The following is a 20,614-nucleotide window of genomic DNA, read 5'->3' as shown; positions in this document are numbered from 1 at the left end:
GACATAATTAGAGCTTTCCACTGCACTTTGTTCTCATGCTGAAAACTTGCTCATTTCTCATAGAAGGCTGGAACAGCCTTATCCCACACAAGACAAATACATTTCTTCAGTCTGGGCTGTTGGATGACTACTTGTCTGGAACGAAACCTGCCAGTGATAAATGACCACTCGTTTTCATGTGTTCAATGCTTTTATTATGTGCTATCAGTGCAAACTAAACACCAAGACTACCACCATTTGTGCAACAGCTTTCACAAAACAAATCTTACAAACAGCAATATACAACAGATCAAAACAGTATTCTTACGCACTCAAGAGACATGAAACCTAAGCAGAATGAGATTAGGCAGGAGAAATACAGCTATTACAAACGTGTCCCTTAGCAGCAAAGTGGTTTTGTTTTGCGAAATCTGAGAAAGCCAACCTATTTCAAACATTTTCATCCTCCAATGACCCTGAGCCCAATTTTTATCTGTAGTTGTAGTGATAGCCTACTTCAGTGCTTCAAAAAGAACTGGGTGTCTAAGTCTTCCAGTGCAACCCCTCACAGAGGTACATGATGCAACATTCCTTTAGTGATAGCATATGTTTTTACACATACTTTATGTAGTCCAATTCAAGCTTTGTGTTCCCTGCACTACAGTTTGTGTGTACTCTTTTCCTGTGCTTTCCTACTTCATTGACTACATCATCATCTTGTCAAGTCAACTATCACTAGCATAAACCTATAGAGAAATGGGAAATTGGATTGCAGTTTAATCAAGTGACACAGCCCACTGAGACACAACAACATTTACAAACCAATATTAATATATAGTTGACAAACAAGAAACAAGAGAAACCAAGGGCAAGCAGTGAGCTTATAGATCCCAGATTTACATTCCTTGAGGCACATCATGAGGTGCAGGGTTAGGTGAGGCAATATAGCTGACTTGGTGCAGTGGTCCAGAACTTACAGCATTAGCAATCTGTGGAGAATTTCCATATGGTGGATTTACAGGATGCCAGGTACCAACATAGCGATAGGCAGGTACTAAAGAATCAAACCCAGGGAGAGACTGCTGGCTGAAGGGGTCTGACACGACTTGGTAATATACTGGCCCGTAGGACAGGGGTGGAGGCTCTGCATTTTGGAAGTTACCTTAAAAAACAGAACAAAATACACACACTTACCATATTTTACCACATCCATGGCCTTTTTATGCAGACTTTTGCTGTGGTGAATACAGCATTGTTTTGGTGGCCAAGAGGGAAAAATCCATTTAGATTACAATTTTACACCCCATAATGGCAGGGTCAAAATCATCTTAGGTCCTAAGTTAGACTAGAGGACAACTTGCTCATCTTCTCACTAAACCCTGTTCAAGAATCCTTTAGCAGCATTCTGCTTTGGAGTGGCAGCTTTTTCAACAGGAACTCAGGTAAAGAGCTAAAACATGGGTAGTGAGGCACAGAAAGAGGTTGCCCAGAGAATCTGTGGATGTCCCATACCTGGAGGTCTTCAAGACCAGGTTGGATGGGGCTTTGAGCAACCTGGTCTAGTGGAAGGTGTCCCTGGCCATGGCAGGGGGCTTGGATGGTCTTCAAGGTCCCTTCCAACCCTAACTATTCTATGAATCTCTTCTAGGGTATTCTTCCCCTATTTTATCTCTGATCATGCAACATTAATCTGTGCAAAAGAACCACCCTAGCTAAACAGGCTGAAGCGTTATCAAGCAATAAGCATCTATGCATCTGAGCAACAGTTTTGTTATCACATGCTCCTTTCCAATGCTGACTTTTTGCCATGTTCCATAGATTTTAATGAGCTAGGCATCTGACCTTTTGGTCATCTTTTTCCTCATTTAATACTGTCCTCCTATTTACCACCAAGTGTATCTATAAGCTTGTTACCAAGCTGCCAGTTGAAACTAAGTTTTACTGTAAATTTTATGCACAGTAAGAGACACAGCTGGTGTAAGGGCTACTCAAGAGATAACAGCTGTCATGGTTTAACACCAGCTGGCAACTAGGACCATGCAGCTGTTCTTTCCCTCCCCTACAGCAGGATAGGGGGAAGAGAGAAAAAAGGAAAAAACCACACCAACCCACAAAAAAAACCCCAGCCCCCCAACTTTGTGGGTTGAGATAAACACAGTTTAATAGAACAGTAAGGAAGAGAAAGTATTAGTAACAGTAAAACAATATATATATTAAAAAAAAAGTGATGCAATACAATTGGTCTCACCACCTAATGACTGATTGCCCAAGCCCATCCCGAGCAGTGATCACAAATCCCTGTCCCCCTCCAACCCCTATGTATATACTGAGCATGAGTCTACAGTATGGAATACGCCTTTGACCACGTTGTCCTGTCTATGCTCCTTCTCAGCTTCTACAGGGAACTGAAAAAGTCCTTGACTTAATATAAGCATTACTTAGCAACAACTAGAACAATACATGTCATCAACATTATTCTCATACTAAATCAAACACAGCAGCCACTTAGAAAAAAATTAACTCTATCCCAGCTGAAACCAGGACAACAGCTAAGCCTGAAACCAAGGTTTGCAACATCTTCTCTTTAAAAATTACCGTGGAGTTGAAGTACTAATGCTCAGGGCTTGCCAAAACTCAGCTGTCTCCTTTACTTTAAATAGAGGCATGCTGTTTTGATATCATCTCTATTTGCTCATCAGTAAGCAAAGAGATTCCTTCAGTTTTAGAAAATGTTCTCTCAAGTTAGCATACCTGGTACAGGTTTAGAACCGATTACTTCTTCCTTTTTAAGGCTATAAAAGCCTTTGACACATTGGTGGCTACACCACTGACTCTGACATATTTTACAGTACCACAGATAGCAGAGGAACTTGTGAAAACCCCTTACAAGGCTTACTCTGTGTCCTGCCAACCTCACACTTCTTACAGGATAGCAAAGCTGCAGGCAAGCAGCTCCTGTGAGCCGTCAAGCTCTGAAAACCTATTCCCTCTCTTCTCATTAGTTGTGTATGTCACCTTATACTCCAATACTAACCATTTGCAGGTGCTTCCAAGGGAACCTGGTGGACTTCAGTTCGCCCAGCATCAGTGTAGAGCTGAGGTACCGACTGATCTAGGACAGGAGCTGGCTCAGCATATGCTGGATAAACTTCCACAGGTGACGGTGGCAGCACTGGCTGTACATACATCATGGAAGGCCAATAGCTCTGATGACAATACTTTTGAGACAAGATAAAAATACAAGGTCATGCATGCAACCACAGATACTCCATCCCCCTCCAAATCACTACTAGTTTCTGATCTAAAGTTAGAAGTTCTTTTCCTTGCTAGCCCCTTAAGATATTAGACACAGCAAAAAAAACCAAACCCATACAGCCTACCAGAAAAGATACTGCAATGTTTGCAGCAACAGCCACCTCAGTTTCACACTGAGGTTCTGTCAGAAATCTTTACAGAGAAAGAAGATTCCCACCTATTGACTGAGTTACATTCAAAGAGATCTCTCCTGTTTCTTCAGGTGAAGAAGCTGATGTGACTTCCTTTACTTCTCTGAGCAGCAGTGCTGGCACTGCTTAAGACTGCTGGTGCAGAGACAACTCCTCAGCAGAGCAAGAGCTCCCAGAACACAAAGCAAGCAGGAAAATGTTGCTAGCTAGAGAAATGGTGCTAACCAGTCTGAACACATCTGTACAAGTCCTAGAAGACTCAAAACCACACATCCCTAATGGTCTTTGAGTTCTCGTCTAAGTACACAAGTTTTCTTAAGAATGACTCAGGTTTTTCCCCTTACCTTTACAGAAAGAAGAATTTTTATCCACCATCCTCTTCAAAAACAAAACCAAAAACCCCAACACCATAACCCAAGGTACAACAATTAAACATACCTATTAGTGTGCTTCACATTTTGAGTTAGAACTTTACTTCCCGAGCTATACTTTAATCTCCATTAAGCATGCCTATACGTATTAATAATCAAGTGCACAGGATGCACATTTAGCACACTTGGAATTCTTAAATACATCAGTACATTTGGCAAGAAAAAGAGCAGTTTTTACACACAATTTACTAATTTTAAAAGCACTTACTTGCAATCCCAGATTAAAATAATACCGTAAGACCTTTGTATCTGAAATTAAAGAACATGACATTAAAGGGAACAGGAGTATAAACCGAGAAGCAAAAGACATTTACACACATCAACAGCACTTTTAAAATTACTCTTACTTAATGGAATATTATAGCACTACTTCTCATCTAAAATTTCAAGTGTAAAGAATGTATCTTAAATATAAGTAGCCATTAAAACCAGTTTATCTTCCTAAGCTAATACAGCTAGGTATTTGTGCAATAGCAAAGCATTTGTCTGACCAACTGAATATCTAACTTCAACAATTATATTAGCTTTAATTTCGGTTCATGCATCTTTATTACACAAGAGATAATTATCAGTATGTTACAAGTCTCCACTGTCTAAGCAATTAAGACTTCAGCAATTCCGGCTTCCTAGTAAGGGTGGATTTTTACAGGAAAACTTATTTTATCAACTAAGAATTTGATTATGATCTCCTACATTAAGTTGAGCACTAAAAGCACTCCCTCCCTTCCTCACTAGAGCAATGAGAAAGGGTTTGCAAGCACACAGGCAGGCAGAAGCAGCCTTGTCATACACTAGTGACAATTCACCCTCAGTACACACACATTATATACATACTCTCCATACATACTGCAAATACCCAGACCGGGCTGGCTTGCGAGACAACGGGCCAGCTCCACAGAGACTCCAGGTTCATGCAGCTTCTGCCCACTGTTTAGTCTGGTTCTGCCACTATCTCCATCTTCAGAGCTTTGTTGAGCAGTGACCAGAGACATGTCAATGGGGACAACACATGCAGCAATCCTAAAACCTTCTGACCTAGTTTTGGGGGTGTCCTCAACTGTATCAAGTCCGAAAAATTGAGAGGGTAGGAAAAGGGAGGAATAAGGAGTATACTTCTTCCTTCCCCTTCCTAACAAGGGTATTCAGAGTTCCATGGTTTCTTGCAAGTAGTCTTTTACTTCTGTCTTCCATGTATGGAATAATTTGTACCCAGGCAAGTACATGATACGCTGAGAAGCAATCCCAGATGCGAGGAGGAACTTTGACACCCTGTTCCAAGAACAACAGGGGTTTGGACTTGGAAAGGCATTTCCAACTGTCCAAAACCAGTGAAGAAATTTTCAACTTTAAAGCTGATCATTGAAAGGACAAAAGAGAGTGCATGCTTTAATCCTATGATGCAGTTCTGGAAATGTAACTGAGAAAAATTCTTGATTTCTCAGATTCAAACACAGCTTTGTTTTCGAGTCTCAGGAAGAGCAAACCAACCTATTCCACAGCAGTAGAACTGCACACACATGGACACACACAGTCTTTGCTTTAGTCCTGCTGGGAGCTGACAGGGACAGAAAGGAGACAACTCAAAAGGCATGAGCCACTAAGGTCTTCATCTCCAGAGTTACCATACAGACCAGCTTCTTGCCACCAGGGCCTTGGCTCCACATCGCCTTCCCTGCCCACCCACCCACCCACCCCACGTGGACACTTCCCCAGCTCTGCTCTGCCACAGCACCCTGCGTGGCACTTGGCTGCAGAGGGGCACAGCCTCAGAAATGCAAACCCCAGTCTTGAAACGCACAAAGATTTGCTCCTCTCGGGCTGTTGCCAATTCTCAACCCTTGCCCTGTTCGTTCAGCACCTTTGATCAGGGCAACCATCCACACGGCTACTTCAGGGAGCGCGCACAGATCCTGCCTTACATCTTACAGCCCTCAGCTCACTCCAGAAAGTGCTGGCCCTTTGGCTGCAACACTGACCGCAGTCAGTGAAATATTAGAAATAACCCACGGGCTCACATAAATGCCAACTTTTCAGTATCTAGCTGAAACCGCATCTACATTTGGAACAAGCGGGTTTTTTTCTTCTTAAAAAAAAAAAAAATCTGATTTTGTTCTTCAATTGTTTATGCAAATCTATGCAAAACAAGCTAAGAGCTGAATGAAGCAGCTGCTTCATAGCAGCGATAACAGTACAAAGGAAGAGCCGGGAGACTGAAGTGACAACCTGATACTGGAAATACTGACGTCTGTGGAATGCTGAAACAGAAGCCAGTACAGTAGGAGACCAGTTTTTGTTTATATTCCTCTTTTAGATGTCTCAAAACCAAGTCAATCTTCAGCAAAACACATCACCCTTACGGAGCAACAGCTAAGCCAAAAAAAAGCTAACCGCCCTGACATGAAAATACACAGACCACGTTGACTACCGATAAAAATCTCATCTTATAGTGCATCGGGACAAAAACCACAATAAAAATTTCTGCTGTGCCGATGGGAAGCTCGGGTCAGCCCTGAACACTAACGCAGTCTCCAGAGCACAGCAACATCAAGCTGGCTTTGACCAACAGCTCCTTCAAACACAAGGGAGACGGCAAGGGTAGGACACCTAAGGTCGCCGTGTTCATAAACGTGCTTCACAAGCCCTAAGCTCCATTAAAAGGAGATCCAAGAGACTCTGGAAACTGGAACGCAGGCAGATGGACCAAAGGAATACTAAGGCCCATGGCAGGTTTTCTTCCCAGGCCCAGGACTCCAGCCTGTTGACAGTCACACTCCCAGTCTATACCAGCAATACATGCAATTCCTTACGCACTACCAACCTTCAAACCCTTAAAAAAGATTCCTAGAGTCTAGGCCAAGAAGGACATGGCCAATATTATGGAGCGACTCAGCTGAAGAGCTACAGGCAGCGTCTGAAGTGGTTATTAATCCACATCCACTCCAGATTCTTGTCAGTACACTTAACGCCCAGTTCTCCCAAGTGCTGAATGCCTCAGTTAAGGACATTCAACTAAAGCTGAAAACCATTAACTCAGATGTTTGCATAGTATCATCTACAGCGATGCTACTGCAGCAGGGAGGTGGAAAACAGAATATTCAAGATTAACAAAACCAGGAACTGATAGCACCAGAAGAGAACAGAATTGCTGCAGGGCACATTAGCAGTACCTGTGAAAGCTGCAGGCCTTTGAGCAGCCACACCACAGTGTTTTGGAACCTGCCTTTTTCCAGATCAACTTCTGACAAGACAAGCATGTTACATGGTAAATGCAACTGAAAGAATCCATAGCATTTCACCCCAAAGTTGTTCTGCAACCTACCAGATGTAGCCACCCCAGCCATAGGTATCAAGAGTAGCTCTTTACCATATCTGAAATTAGCCCTCTAGAATTAGCACAGCTTCAAGTAACAGATTTTGGAACAGAAGCCTTTATATTCTGATGCAATAAAACCTACAACCTGAAACATAGTCAGTTACAAGGATGGTGGGGGTTTTCCTGTATTTTTTTGTTGTTTTGGGAGGGGTGGAAGGATGTGGAGAGGAAATTAAAGTCAGACAACTACAGCGAAACTACACTTTTCAAAACAGTGCAGTGCAAAAAGGAATACTTTGATTTCACAGACCCTACCTATATACAGCCAGTTCTTTCTGTCACTCACCTCTGAATGAAGAGCTACTCTCTCCACCAACAGAGAACATGGGAGGTTCAGAACTTGAATTAAAGGTAGTCAGTCTGACAAAGTGATTTCATCAGCTCTATCTATAAATGGCTCTTAGAATAAGCCAGCTATGATGCACAGACCTTCAACACCGCCAGTGTATGGGGGAATATTTAAAAAGCCTGGTGTACTTCAAGCAGGGATACACCCATTACTCAAAAAATGAAAACGTGTACAGCCAGCCAGTTTTGAACTGCTGCTCTTTAGAGTAGGCTACAGATACTCTGTCCAAAACTACACACACTCAATCCTTATTAGCCAAGACAAGACGCTGCATCACAGATCAGACTTATCTGCCTACTGACAGGCATGCAGTGCTGCAATGGCAGCATGCCTGGGCCTCGCAGTATTCCCCTCCTAGAGAAAAGTAAGTTACACAGCATAACAGCAAGCAGAACTGTTATTCCTGTAGTGGTGAGGCACTTAGCTTATGATTAGGAGAGCAGACAGCTTGATCTTTCAGTTATTAAACAAAGGTCCATGAATTACAGGCTCTATTTATGCCTTGTGAGCCATAAACATGGCAGAATGCAGGGATAAATTAGTAACAAAAAATAATAATCGAATATGTATATGCCTTTTGCACTGCTTATCAAGCTCGGCTGTCTGCTGCAACATGGCATGGTATGCCAATATTCTTAAAAGAAAGAGCAAGTTGACTAAAGACTGGCAAGTACTATGTTGGCCTGTGCATGCTCATTGCTTAACAGCTGAAATGTACCTTAAACACCATCATTACTGATGACAGTATAAGAAAAGGCTACGCACCCAACGAACAGGATGACCCTACACTTTATCCCCTGTTTATGATAACACAGAACAACATCTTGGACCCACACAGGAAAACAACACAATAGCCTACTGAATTGTGCAAAAGCAGATTTTAAAGTTTTTTTTAAATCAGTTATCAGAAAAATGATTACTCCACCAAGAACTAGTATGATATAGGCCAAACACACTCTCTCTTAGCATTAATTTCTTAGGGTGATATCTAAAGCTGCAGTAATCACATATTTGAGTCAGGTATGAACTTGCTATTATTCAGAACCAGGAATTCGAACATTTTTAGCATAAGCATCCATAGTAGTATTTCTCACTCCCTACAAGCTGCAAAGAGCTATTTTTTCCCCGCTATAGGTGTGTTCCCCATGGAAACTTAACAGCGTAAGTCAGAACTGTGCTGAAGAGCAGCAGTAGTAAAAGCACAAAATACCGTTTTTACCTCGAGGCAGATCACTGCCACTGGGATCACAAGAGTAAGGTGGAAGAACGGCACCAGCTTCTCCCACCTCACTGACTGGAGGAAGAGGAGCTGAATAAACTGGGAATGGCACTGAAGAAACTGTTACATTTAGAAGGAAAAAAAAAAGTCAAGTCAAATTTACAATGGCATGTCAAATGAGCAAGATGCTAAGTTACACAATTAAGCATGCACTACTTTGTCATCTCAGTGGCCCTAAATGCAAGCTTTAACAAAGTTCTCTTTAGAAATCACTTTAAAAGAAGTCCAAAATAAATTTAAAAAACAGATGGGAAGGTTCCAATCTCACAAGCCTTAACTGTATGTCTATCAGCAAGCTTCATATTCCAGTTAAGAATAAAGGTCTTTTTCAATCATTTCCCCATGCTAGAAGGCAGGCCAGACTTCCCTTACATAACTGTCTGTTCTAGAGCAACAGGGAACAGACAAACCACTTTAAGTGATTTAAATGTTAAATGAGTTACTTCAAAATCCAAGTCCACAGTGATAGTATGTACACTCTACCTGGCCTCCCTACAGAAAGGGGAGATACTATGACTGGCTGAACTGCTGTTTGTGGGGGAACTGCTGTTGTGACACTGGCTGGAGTGGAGGCAGCAGAATTTGAGGAGAAGCCTGTAGCTGGAGCAGCATAAACACCTGTTGAGGTTGAGATTGCCGCAGAGTTCACCAACACCTGGAAAAAAGTCAAGAGTATCAGCAGACTGCCTCTACAACTGGCTTTGTCAAAGATTATGAAATATCACAGTTCAAAAATTCTCACTTCAGATAAATGCATTTTGGAAGTCCTAGCTGTAAAAGGCAGCTAAATAACCCCATTCTCTAAAAGCTGGCTTGATAATACCAGTTTAGAGTTGCAGACATCTGCAAGGCATCTTTTCACCCTTCTATTTTGTTTTTACTTTAGGAATTGCATTCTTTGCTACAGGATGCTTGAAGAGGCAGGTAAAGGGAGCCCACAAATTGCCACTAACCAAGCAGAGCGGTCACCTCTCCACAAACCCACCACAGTAAAGTACTAGGTACTACCTTCTGGGGATAGCCGTAGGAAGCAACACCATCTTGAGGTGACACAGAGACTGCCCCTTCTTCCTGAAGGGATTCCAAAGTAAAGCACAGTCCATTTAAGAGGCAAAGAAGTCACAAGGGGCACACACACCACACCCCTAATTTTTTTTATTAATTTACAGACTACACACACACACACAGAGGATCTTTCGTAAATTGAGTGAAAGCAGTTTTATTCTGACACACACATGGCTGGCTTTCACACCCACTGTAGACCAGTAGGTGACTCAACATTCAGTTTCAGATTTTAAAAAAAATATTCCAAAGTCAATTCTATCAGAGGTGAGATTTCTCCAGCCTCATAATGGAGGAATGAGACTAACTGGAGTAGGACTTAAGGGTAGCGCGATAAAAGCAAGTGCTGTCTGGAGCAGAAAAAGAAGAAAAGTAAACAGCACTCAAATACACACTTTCTCTTTGCAGAGGGGAAAGTGGAAAAGTCATTAATGTATCTAGTACAATTCAGACTATAGTTGCAGACTCAGAGATAAACCTCACCATTTAGAGAGGAAAAGAGAGGTGAAAATATAAATGAAACCACCATTCCTTTCCTCCAAAAGAAGTCTCTGACCTATGTTAAGTCTGCATCCAAGGACAGTTTCTATGAAGAATCCGACACACTTCAAAGATTCCTAATCCGAAGAGGCAGTGACTAAAGCTTACCAAGTTTGCTGCAGGTTCTGCTGAACTAAATACTGTTGCAGTTTCACAGTCAGGATCTGGAGGGCATAGGCAAAATTAATTGAAAAAAGCAGCATTAAATCTAATCCTTCAGAAACTTAAATAAAGGTCATTATGAGTGCATTACACTCACCGAGTGTTCTATCAGTAAAGACAAAAGTTATACTTACCTGGAGGTGCATAGATATATTCTTCATGAAATTTCCCTACAAGGGAGAGAACAGGAAACTGTGATTCAAGAGAAAAAAATAAATAAAAGCTTAAAGCTGAAGTTACCACAATTACATTTCAGTGCATCCATTAATATGCTTTCAGTATCATCTTGTTTTGTGCAGAAAAGGTAGTGAAACACTCAAGACTCGTTTTTTTTTATTCCAACAACTATCAAGGTTACTGTTACCAACTTACTACATCCATTTTTAAGCAGCAACTTGGCTTGCTACAGGCCTATGCAATCACAGTGGTCATAGCATAGCAAGCTTAAACACAAGTAACACATTTCTATCAGACCACAATAAAAAATAATAAGCTCACAGGCATGTTCAAAGCTCACAATAAACAGATACTTAGGAGATGTAAGGAACCTGCTTTGACAATCAAAAGCACACTGAAGGTCTTCTAAACCTGTCTTTTCGTCCACTAATCCTTTGAGAACTTACCATTTTCACTCGTTTCTTCTTCCTCCTCTGAGGAATTCAGGGCCTGCTTGTTAGGTGGAACAGAGTTTGGACTTCTCCTTGCTACCCAAAATCCTGCTGGACTATGGACAACAGCAGCAGGGCTACCCTGACCCTAAAAAGCAAAGTCAGAATTGTGCAATTAGAATTTAAAGTCTTTGCATGCACTACATACATGAAGAGTAGAAACAGGCTGACCAAGCTTGCTGCAACCAAAACTCACTAGAATTATCATTTGTGTGTCCATTCCTAGGCACCTTGATTACAGCACCACAGTTGCAGACACATTTCTTTCCTCTACCTTTTGTTCTGGCTGCATACTTAAGGTAATTTATTGTTGAAGACCTACCACTGTCCTATGCAATACAGTCAAGTTGCTCCCTCCCAGAACTTAGCCAGCATCATCTAAAGCTCTGACAAAACCAAAAAGGAGGGAGCAGCCTCAAAGCAACAGCTAAGGCTGCCACCCTCAACATATACTCCAGTGTTCCTCATCCTGGAGCATGCCCACCACACCAACAGCATATCAGTTCATCCAGATACTCTAATCACCATAGAAAAAGGTTCTCTCTATTGCAATTAGTGAAACCCACAGGTGGCTGCTGGCATAGTCACCACTATCTGCACTAACTTGAACCACACATGCAAGACTGGCTTTTTCAGAAAGCAGCACTCATCAAGTTTTCCCACAGGACTCAACTTTAACACTTCACATGCCCTTTGCCTTTACATCGACATCAGTCTTTAGCTGCACCAGAATTTAAAACACAGAGTTCTCTGAAGCAGGAATACAGGATTGAGGAGCTCGAGTAAAATGAGTTGATGCCCTCTTTTGTGATGGCTAAGGTGACACTCAAAATTCTCCTCAGAAGACACGGTGACTATGAGACCGATAAAGTGCTCAAAGAGGCTTGTAAGATTTCCAAGGTTGAAGCAGAGGTGGAAAGTCAGAAGATTCTCCCACCAGGCCTCTAGTAGGATCGCAGAGTTTTCTGCAAGATGCATCCTTCCCCAGGAAATGTTATATTCCTTTACTAAACAAGACAAGGAAAAGACAGAAAAAAGGCTTTGGCATTGACAATAACAAAGTCAATGAATGAACATTAAAAACTACTCATTAGGAGCTGCAGTATATAGTCTAGAAAGGGAGAGGAAAAATTAGTAAACTGCATTGATTTCATGTCGGGGGGAAAAAAAAAAGCAAGGTAATCTGTCCTTATTCCTTGACACTCTTGGAAGAAAATCAGAGCAGAGATTACAGATCTAGCACGAGGACAAATTAAAAAATGGCTGCTGCTCAAACAGCCCTGAACAGATCCCCCCCTCTCATCTAAATACAAGTCTAACATTTCTTCAGTTCCCTGCTTCAACACAGTAAAAAGAACTTCAAATGTACCAAGGTGGGTGTTTTTTTGTTGTTATTTTTTTAGGGCTTTTTAAAAGAATGATCTGCTTTCAGATACCTAAATATCAATTGATTTTTTGGTAGCATATCCAGATTTGTACTGGGGCTCAGACTACAAGCAGAAGAAAAAGATCTACAGTGTCAGAATACACTGTGCCACTTCATCTGCAACCCAACAGAAAGTCTAGACTTGGAATTTTCTCCTGTCTCTGTTGCAGACAAATCTGTTTCAAGAACATGCTAGCCCAAAACATCACAACTGTAAATTCATAGGAACAAGCCAGGCTACCGCTATACAGCCTCTGAATCTAGTTACACAAATGATAAATTACAGTGTGACAAACAAGTGAAAAGCTTTCTCCCACAATATTTAGAGCTAGACAGACAGCCACAGTGCGAAGGGGTTGCTTTTTTGGTTTTGTTTTCATACTGCAATAGAAAGGAAAACACACTGAAGAATAAACAAGTGGTGCTGGTGAGAGGAGAGAGAAAGAAGGGGAACATTTAGAAAAACGGAACGTTTAAGCACATTGTACGGGATCTAGACTCATGTCAGCCTTCCCTTATCAAAAACACATTCCCTACTACAGCTTTTTTTTTACAGGGGAAAAAAAAATATATAAAAAATACTGCTGTATACTTAGGTAATGCTGTGCACCTGTACAGCTTCCCCCTCTCCCTCGCACCTCCTCTCTCTTTGAGAGGTTTTAACATACCCCTTGCTCATAACTTACTGGTAAATTGGGAAAAGCAGTGTCATCCTCTCCTTCAATTTCATAGAAAGTTATCGTTTCTTCGGGTCCTTGAGGCTCCTCTCCGTTCCCCGGTACAAACCCATACTGACATTCCTTATTTACACACTGCATCTGACGGCGGCTACGGCTGTAGGAGCTTTAAAAACAAGAAAGGACGTTAAGAATCATCCCTATTGGAGCTTCACCTTGGTTTCATTACTCAGTTTTAACTCTGTTCTTTTTGGAGAGGCACAATAAACCCACTGTTTCTTACGGTGCCATTAACAGCCAACTCAGCCCTCCACATACCTTTCCCACCATCCTCCCCAGCTCTTTTAGAGCAACAGTTTGTAAAGAGGTTTGTATTCACTTACCAGGACCTGCAGGAGAAATTGTCATAGCTCTGATAGCATCTCTTTCCTGGACTGGGGTAGAATGCTATTTGAGGGCCAACCATGTTGTGCCTGTTTATAAATCGGGCAGATCCCCTAAGTTTAAAGGGTAAAAGGTGCAATTACCAGGAAGTGCTTCTCAGATGAACTCATTTGTAGTTTTACCTATTAAATAGCACAAACTCTCTCCTAACTAATCTGCAGCAAGAATGAATGGAAAACGAGTGGTGATCTCAGACAAGTTTTCAAGGCCTCATACCTTGGCATCCCAAATCCACGGTTGGGTCTCTGAGAAGGATTCTGAGGGTAGTGTTCATAAGGTGCCATGTTTCCACCACCCTGTGAGCAGTGAACTGGAGGAGAGCGCCCCGAACTGTGCTGTAGCCGGGGTGGAAGAACTGGCTGACCCCTGCTATAAGCCACAGTCATAAAGACTTCCTTTCCGCGAACTTTCTTAAGCATTCTCTTCCGTGTTTTCATATCCATTTCTACAGTTTCAGTTGAGGACAGAAAAGACAGATTTACAGCTTAAACAGCTGACTTTAGAGCCATGTTCTATTCATCATTCGAGAAGAGACAATATCTGGACACATGGAAAATGGCCTATCCCAGAAAAAGTATTAAGTATGCAAACTGCATACCCATATTTTGAAGGCTCAAGCAGGCACTCTAAATTATGAGCAGAATACGATCCTCTCACATGTGAATACCTTCCCAACCTCAGCTAATGAAACCAGGACTCCTAGCATTAAAATCTCTTTACGAAGGCTGCATTTATCCATTAAAAAAACCCTCTCCAAATTAATAAAATACAACCCATATTTAATTAGCTGGGGAAGCCCTAGTCTGTCCATGCATCTCTGCGAAGGCCAAATCAGACAAACGTTTTAGTTCACAGACCCAATCTTTGTACATAATTCTCAATTGCCAAATTTCTTCTTGGCAATTTTGAGCAATGCTAACTTTATATTTTCAATGGATTTGTTCCGTTGCAAAGGTAAATTTATCCCTCTGTCTGAAGGATCACTTTACATCAAACCTCTACAATGACCAAACTTCATATCACAAGCTGTATTAAGTAACTTCTACTATCCAAAAACTGCTACTGTTAAAACTGTAATGACTGTCTCCCTCACTCCCCCTGGCCCCAAGGGAAGGAATGTTTGTGGAAACCTTGTACAAACCTATTCCTGAGAAGTATCCACCTGTTATTTTCTGATAGGTTCCTCCTTTTCGGCTGGGAACCATATTCCAGGCAAGGACAGGTGCCACTTGTGTCACTGGTTTTAAGTTTGCCAAAGGAACTGTATGCCTACACAAAGAACACTGATGTTAGCAGTGCCACAAGGATATACAGTTGTGCAGTTACGCACAGTATCAGCTGAAGCAATACTACAAGAGAATAGAACAGAAAAACCCACAGAGTGTAGGCAGCTTGTGGAAATAATAAATAAAAAAAAGATGTTTCTCTGATACCAAGCACACATAATTGTTACTTGTTTATTAAAAAAAATAAAATCTAGCATTTAGTCTCAGCACTACTGACTTCCTGGGTCAAGCCTTTTTTTCCTGTATTTGTATATGCCTTCAGAAGTACACCTGAAGGCGTATGACAACACAAAATTTTTTCCAATATGTCATCAAGCCAAATTCTAGGTTCAGAGAAGGGTGAATGCTTTGAACAGCAAGGTGGAGAAAGTGATTAGACTCACCAGAAGTGCCAATTAATTAGTTTGTTTGGATACAACATAAAAACTCCAGAGAAACCAACAGCAGAGGATAATTTGCTATCCATGAATTAAGCCTAAACTGCGAAGGTCACTTTAACATTCAAGAGAAGACTGAACAGAAAGATTTCACAGAAAGCATTACAATAATTATTTTGGTCATTAGAAATCCAAGAGAAAAAATTTCCTGCAACGTTCTGTTTGAAGAGTGATAGCCAGTAAGGAAGCAAAGCCTCACCTTGTATTTAAAAGCCTAGGTTCTCCTTTCTTTTCAAAGTACCTTAACAATCCTATTTTAAGCATCTGTGAATATACAAACTCAACCAGAAAGAGTTCGAACATGAAGTCACCAGACTGCTTACTTTTCTGCCAGCTCCTCAACGAATACAGTCAACATGTTGCCATCCTTCCCGACTTCCTGGATATGAGCATTGTAATACTTACCTCCAGGCTCCAGACGCACCTGGAGAGAAAATACAGGAAGCTCTAAAAAACGCCAACCTGTATCAGGGGATTCACAATACTGTCTACAAACCACCAATAGGAAAGGCTGCTCCTAGCTGATTGTATATTATTACTGAGTTGGCTCAGGAGTCTCAAATACTTCTTCAAAATAGCAGGCAAAATAAAGAACACTGCAATAACTTCACAGAGGAAAGGAGGGGAGGAACTCTTCTGAGTGACTGAAAGGTAAGAAAATACGTCCTTTCTAACTTTTTTTTTTTAATACACTGTGCCAAACAGATAAGTACCAAGGAAGACCGCTGTTTAAGAACTTGAGAAGAACAGGAGATAAAACAGGAAATGGGAAAGGAAAGCTCTGCTCAGCTAGAAACAAGTCACTGAGTGAGTCATCAGCACTGCCTTAAACAGTGATAAAAAATAAACCCTAGCTACATACAACACCGTAATACAAAGAAAGCTGACCTTCCTTTCAGTATCTCCTGGCCAGATCACACTAATCCTTCCTTTTTAGCTCTTCCCTTTCTATTTCATAAAAATATTTGCTACATTACTGTGGAGAAGCAGAAGATTGCCCAGACTTGTTGGTGACCCCCAGTGAAAATCCAATAGACAACTACCTCAAACACACACCCTGGGCTTCTGAGCTCTTGGTCTGCAACTTCCACGCTCACAGAATGTACATCACTGGTTCACAATAAGTTTTCAAGCAGTTTTTCCTTCACACTACCCAATGTTTAAAGGTAGATTTAAAAAATAAATTAAATTAAAAAGAAAGTCAGATTAATAGCAACAAGGAAAAGAATGAGAAAAAGCCTTGGAAAACTCTATGAAGTCAAGTGATTTTATGGGTTACCATACTCCATTTAAAAGTTTTAATAGTTTATCATAACTGAGTCTCCTTTGAGTACTAACCTGACACTTGTCTCCTAAATAGTACTGTCTCCCAGCAAACACCATGTAGTCAGTTTTTTGAAGCTCTAAAAATAAATGAATAAATAAATAAAAAGGAAAAAGCCTTTAAACTACTGTTCTTTCTTCATGTATCCTACAAGTACTTCACGACAGCATCTAACTACAAATTATAGGCCAACTGAGTTAAGTGTTTCCTATGCGTATCTGAACACTCCCCACAGTAATGGTGAAGTAACTGTAGATGTTCTTATAACAGACCATAACTAAGCTAAATCACAGGACATCAATAATACTCAGATAATGCAGTAAGTATCACTACTACTTCAATACTACAATGTTTTTTGTGATGGTACCAAGTTAATCCTGCACTTAATACCAGGATTGGTACTAAAAATGTTGGAGATATCTTGCCTTGCCAGAGTACTGGTGGCGCCTGGAAAAAATAAGAAGTTATCTAAGAAAAACCAACATTGTCTGAAGTCTCCCTGCTGCTACATTTCAGTAGGTTCCTTGCCTGGATTCTCTGTACATCAGGACTCTACACAGATAATTAGTTACTCTGCTCTGTTCCAAGAATTTTAATTACCCTCATTATTGCTTATGCAGTTGTAAAATGCTGGAGTTCCTCAGTATGCAAAGCACTTTGGATCAGACATAAAACACCACTTCAAAACTTATCTTTCTTCGTAAGTTCTTGCTTTACAGATGAGCCATACTGTATGTCAAAAAGCAGCAACCTATCCCAAGCCACAAAGACCTTGAAATCTCTACAGAATGTTCAAGCCCAGGAGAGCTGGGAAGCAAAAGAAAACTCCACTCATTTGACAGATATCAATGCTAAATTTGATATCTTATTATACAAGTCAAAAATCATGCTTTAAAAAGTAGAAGTCCTTGCACACACGCTGCAACAAAAAACTCTCAAGTTTGAATGATTTCCAATACAACAGAATGGTAATACAGAGTACAGAACTCTAAGTCCTTTTATTTCCTAGTCTATAATTACTAAATAGCGGTGGTCAGATTTTAAGCAACCTTATCACCATTATACAGTGTCAGAAGCAGTGTATTTTGTACTTTGAAATGAAGCCAAGAAACCAGCTACTAGCAAGATTTACTACCTACAAGTATCTGCTGGGTTAACTAGTACCCTTCACACTTCAGCTGTGAAGAAACAGGTGATGTAACCTAGTACAGAGAGAATTGTTTGGTTTTCCTTTTTCAAAGATACCTTTTCTGCTGTCCAGCCAAACATCAAACTCCACATTTCGATAGATCTCAGGGTCCAGTGCCTTAAGCACTTTATAAGGAACAGGCATCTTTGATGGATTTTCTGGAGGCTAAAACCAGAGTTGAAACAGAGCATTAACAAGTGCAATTAATGTGTTCAGCATAGTCTGTATCCTGACAGGATCTATGGACCATTTTAAGATGTACACACACTATTTTCCAGAATTTTAACTTCTACTATATTTGCCTAAAAACTATAGCTCAAGAATATGAAAATGTATTTAGACATTCAGAAGCTGAGCAAACAGACTCTGCAATAGACAAAAACAGGCTCAAGACTAACAACTGATATGTTCTTTACTCAAAAAGAATCCAAGAAAGCTAACCAGACCAGTAAAACCACAGCTTCAAAAGCCGGTGGGAATTTGAGTTGTTGTATCTAAAACCAGGTTTCTGTAGAGTTTCTAAAACTGTTCCAAAGTGATTTCTGCTGTGTTCAAAACAAAAGTGAACTCATTTAAACTATTTTTGGGAAAACAAACAGCAGCGCAGGAAAGATCTGCTAAGCTATATCTTTGGAGGGAAAAAAGAAAATATGTAAAGAACAAGAGAATCTCAGAAAGTAAAAAGGCTTATCCAATTTAATAGAAACTCAAAGGCAAAACTGAAAGGCAAACAGATGGAAGAAATAAGCCACCCACTTTCCAGAAAGTAATTTTTAAAAGGTGGAAAAGAGAGTTTAGCACTAACAAGGGTAACATCATATAACAACAAAAATACTCCACCATAAGGAATTCTTCCATAACTGACAAACCTTTTCTTCTTCAATGCTTTGTTTGAACTTATCTTCCTGTGGATTGTCAGTATCATTGCCTTCCCAGTTGTCCACCCTAAATAATTGAAAATAAGATTACAAAAGATACAATGCATAATTTCTAGCCAGAACTTAAAATAAACCAACTGTTCATACAATCTGGAAAGGCACCATGGTGCCATCAAGTGGTTGATTTTGCCTTTAAACACTAGCCATGGCTGCAATGCAGTATAGGACAAGTCTTTTCCCAGATTCAAGAACATGACCTTTACTTGGTCCAACACCCACCCTTAAGGAAGACTACTGCTTGCATTAGGAAAGGATGAAGATTATTCCACTGATTGATTAAACTCTTGCACTGTCAAGTACAACAAGACACTCTGCTCTAAGTCCTATCAAACCAATGTCATCTGCGAGGATTCAGTAATGGCCAAAGGCATCCCTTTAGCTTTTCAGATCTAGTGATCTGAACAACATAGGATGTAAGGGCTTCTATAGGTACATTCTGTCTGTTCCCCTCATCCAGCAGGGATACAGACCTGGATAATGCCAGCATTTAATTGTCTATTTGGGGTATGATGCCATTAAAAAAGGACAAACAAACTAAAGCAAAGCTCATCTTTTCAGTACACTACTGCCTCTGCAGAGCTATAGAGGCTTAAAAGAGTAATAACAGTATCTTACAAAAAAAAATGTTGATGACATAAGGAACAATTTCATTTACAAACAAGTTGTCATTTTACAGAGTAACACACACAACATAGCCAGCAGCAGAGGATGTTCAATTATGTGAACTTACGAGATTTTTTTTTCTCCTTGGAACTTCACAGTTTCAAGGAAAGCACACTCTCTTCCACAATATACTTCAGCTTTGCATGTGTATCATGAAATAGGAAAAAGAATCAATACCCCAAAAAACTTGGAAAAGTTACCCTTTGCAAGGCTTTTAATTTTTTTTGCTTCCCTTTTACCACATTGCATTCCCAAAATATTACCTCTTTTCTGATGGATTTCTGGATACTTTTTCATGAAGACAATCAAAGCTGGCGTCCTCACTTCCTGCAAAGCCACTGTTTCTGTTCTTCTTGGATCCACTTCGAAACACCTCAACTGCAGACCTTAATTCTTCCTCATCCATGCCAAACACATCTTTGTACAGGATCTCATATAATACAGCTAAACAAATCAAAACAAAGCTCAAGGCAAATTAAGATAATACCAGATCCATAAGAACTGTGGCAATTTTCAAGGTAAGTGTATCTTCAGATATTACGTGTCGTTACAAGACCCTAGTTGTATTAAATTCAATTAAGGAGAGGACCATAAAGCAATTCTGGTGGGAAGAAGGGACCTCTGGAAGTCATTTAGTCCAACACTCCACAACAGAATAATGAGTATGTGTTAATATACACTAAACGAGCTTCCATCTCTCTCCTCCCCACCCATGAAAACCAAAACAAATACTGTCTATAAACTTATGAAAACACATACTTCTTTTCCATAGATAAATGATTTCGAGTTTACCCTGGCAAACAGCAGCATTTTCCTGGAATTGTTTTGTGTATACAGAGTCATAATGGCCGTTGCTGGAACAACACAGTAAAATCTGGGAAAATTTAAAAAAAAAAAAAAAAAAAAAAAAAAAAAAAAAATTTAAAGCGTGAAAAAAAAAA

The 20,614-nt window shown here is 40.4% G+C and overlaps 1 protein-coding gene across 1 annotated transcript in view; it reads right to left on the bottom strand.

Moving 5' to 3' along the window:
• Positions 1–311: 311 nt before the first annotated feature.
• The window catches only part of ALG13 (ALG13, UDP-N-acetylglucosaminyltransferase subunit), a 30,717-nt gene continuing 10,414 nt past the window's right edge, over positions 312–20,614 (bottom strand). The window contains exons 10-27 of the mRNA XM_014954926.1: positions 20,466–20,547; positions 19,937–20,117; positions 18,942–19,017; positions 18,129–18,237; positions 16,898–16,962; positions 15,883–15,983; positions 14,978–15,105; positions 14,053–14,281; positions 13,776–13,889; positions 13,402–13,558; positions 11,245–11,377; positions 10,756–10,791; positions 10,568–10,623; positions 9,866–9,928; positions 9,341–9,512; positions 4,065–4,105; positions 3,014–3,197; positions 312–1,141 (exon numbers count right to left, since the gene is read on the bottom strand). Coding sequence (XP_014810412.1) covers positions 876–1,141; positions 3,014–3,197; positions 4,065–4,105; positions 9,341–9,512; positions 9,866–9,928; positions 10,568–10,623; positions 10,756–10,791; positions 11,245–11,377; positions 13,402–13,558; positions 13,776–13,889; positions 14,053–14,281; positions 14,978–15,105; positions 15,883–15,983; positions 16,898–16,962; positions 18,129–18,237; positions 18,942–19,017; positions 19,937–20,117; positions 20,466–20,547 — 2,193 coding nt within the window. The 3' untranslated portion in view covers positions 312–875. The remainder of the gene's footprint in view (positions 1,142–3,013; positions 3,198–4,064; positions 4,106–9,340; positions 9,513–9,865; positions 9,929–10,567; positions 10,624–10,755; positions 10,792–11,244; positions 11,378–13,401; positions 13,559–13,775; positions 13,890–14,052; positions 14,282–14,977; positions 15,106–15,882; positions 15,984–16,897; positions 16,963–18,128; positions 18,238–18,941; positions 19,018–19,936; positions 20,118–20,465; positions 20,548–20,614) is intronic.

This window comes from Calidris pugnax, unplaced genomic scaffold (assembly GCF_001431845.1).
Source record: "Calidris pugnax isolate Ruff unplaced genomic scaffold, ASM143184v1 scaffold38, whole genome shotgun sequence".
NCBI classification, from domain to species: Eukaryota; Metazoa; Chordata; class Aves; order Charadriiformes; family Scolopacidae; genus Calidris; species Calidris pugnax.
This window is presented reverse-complemented; position numbering and strand designations above follow the sequence as displayed.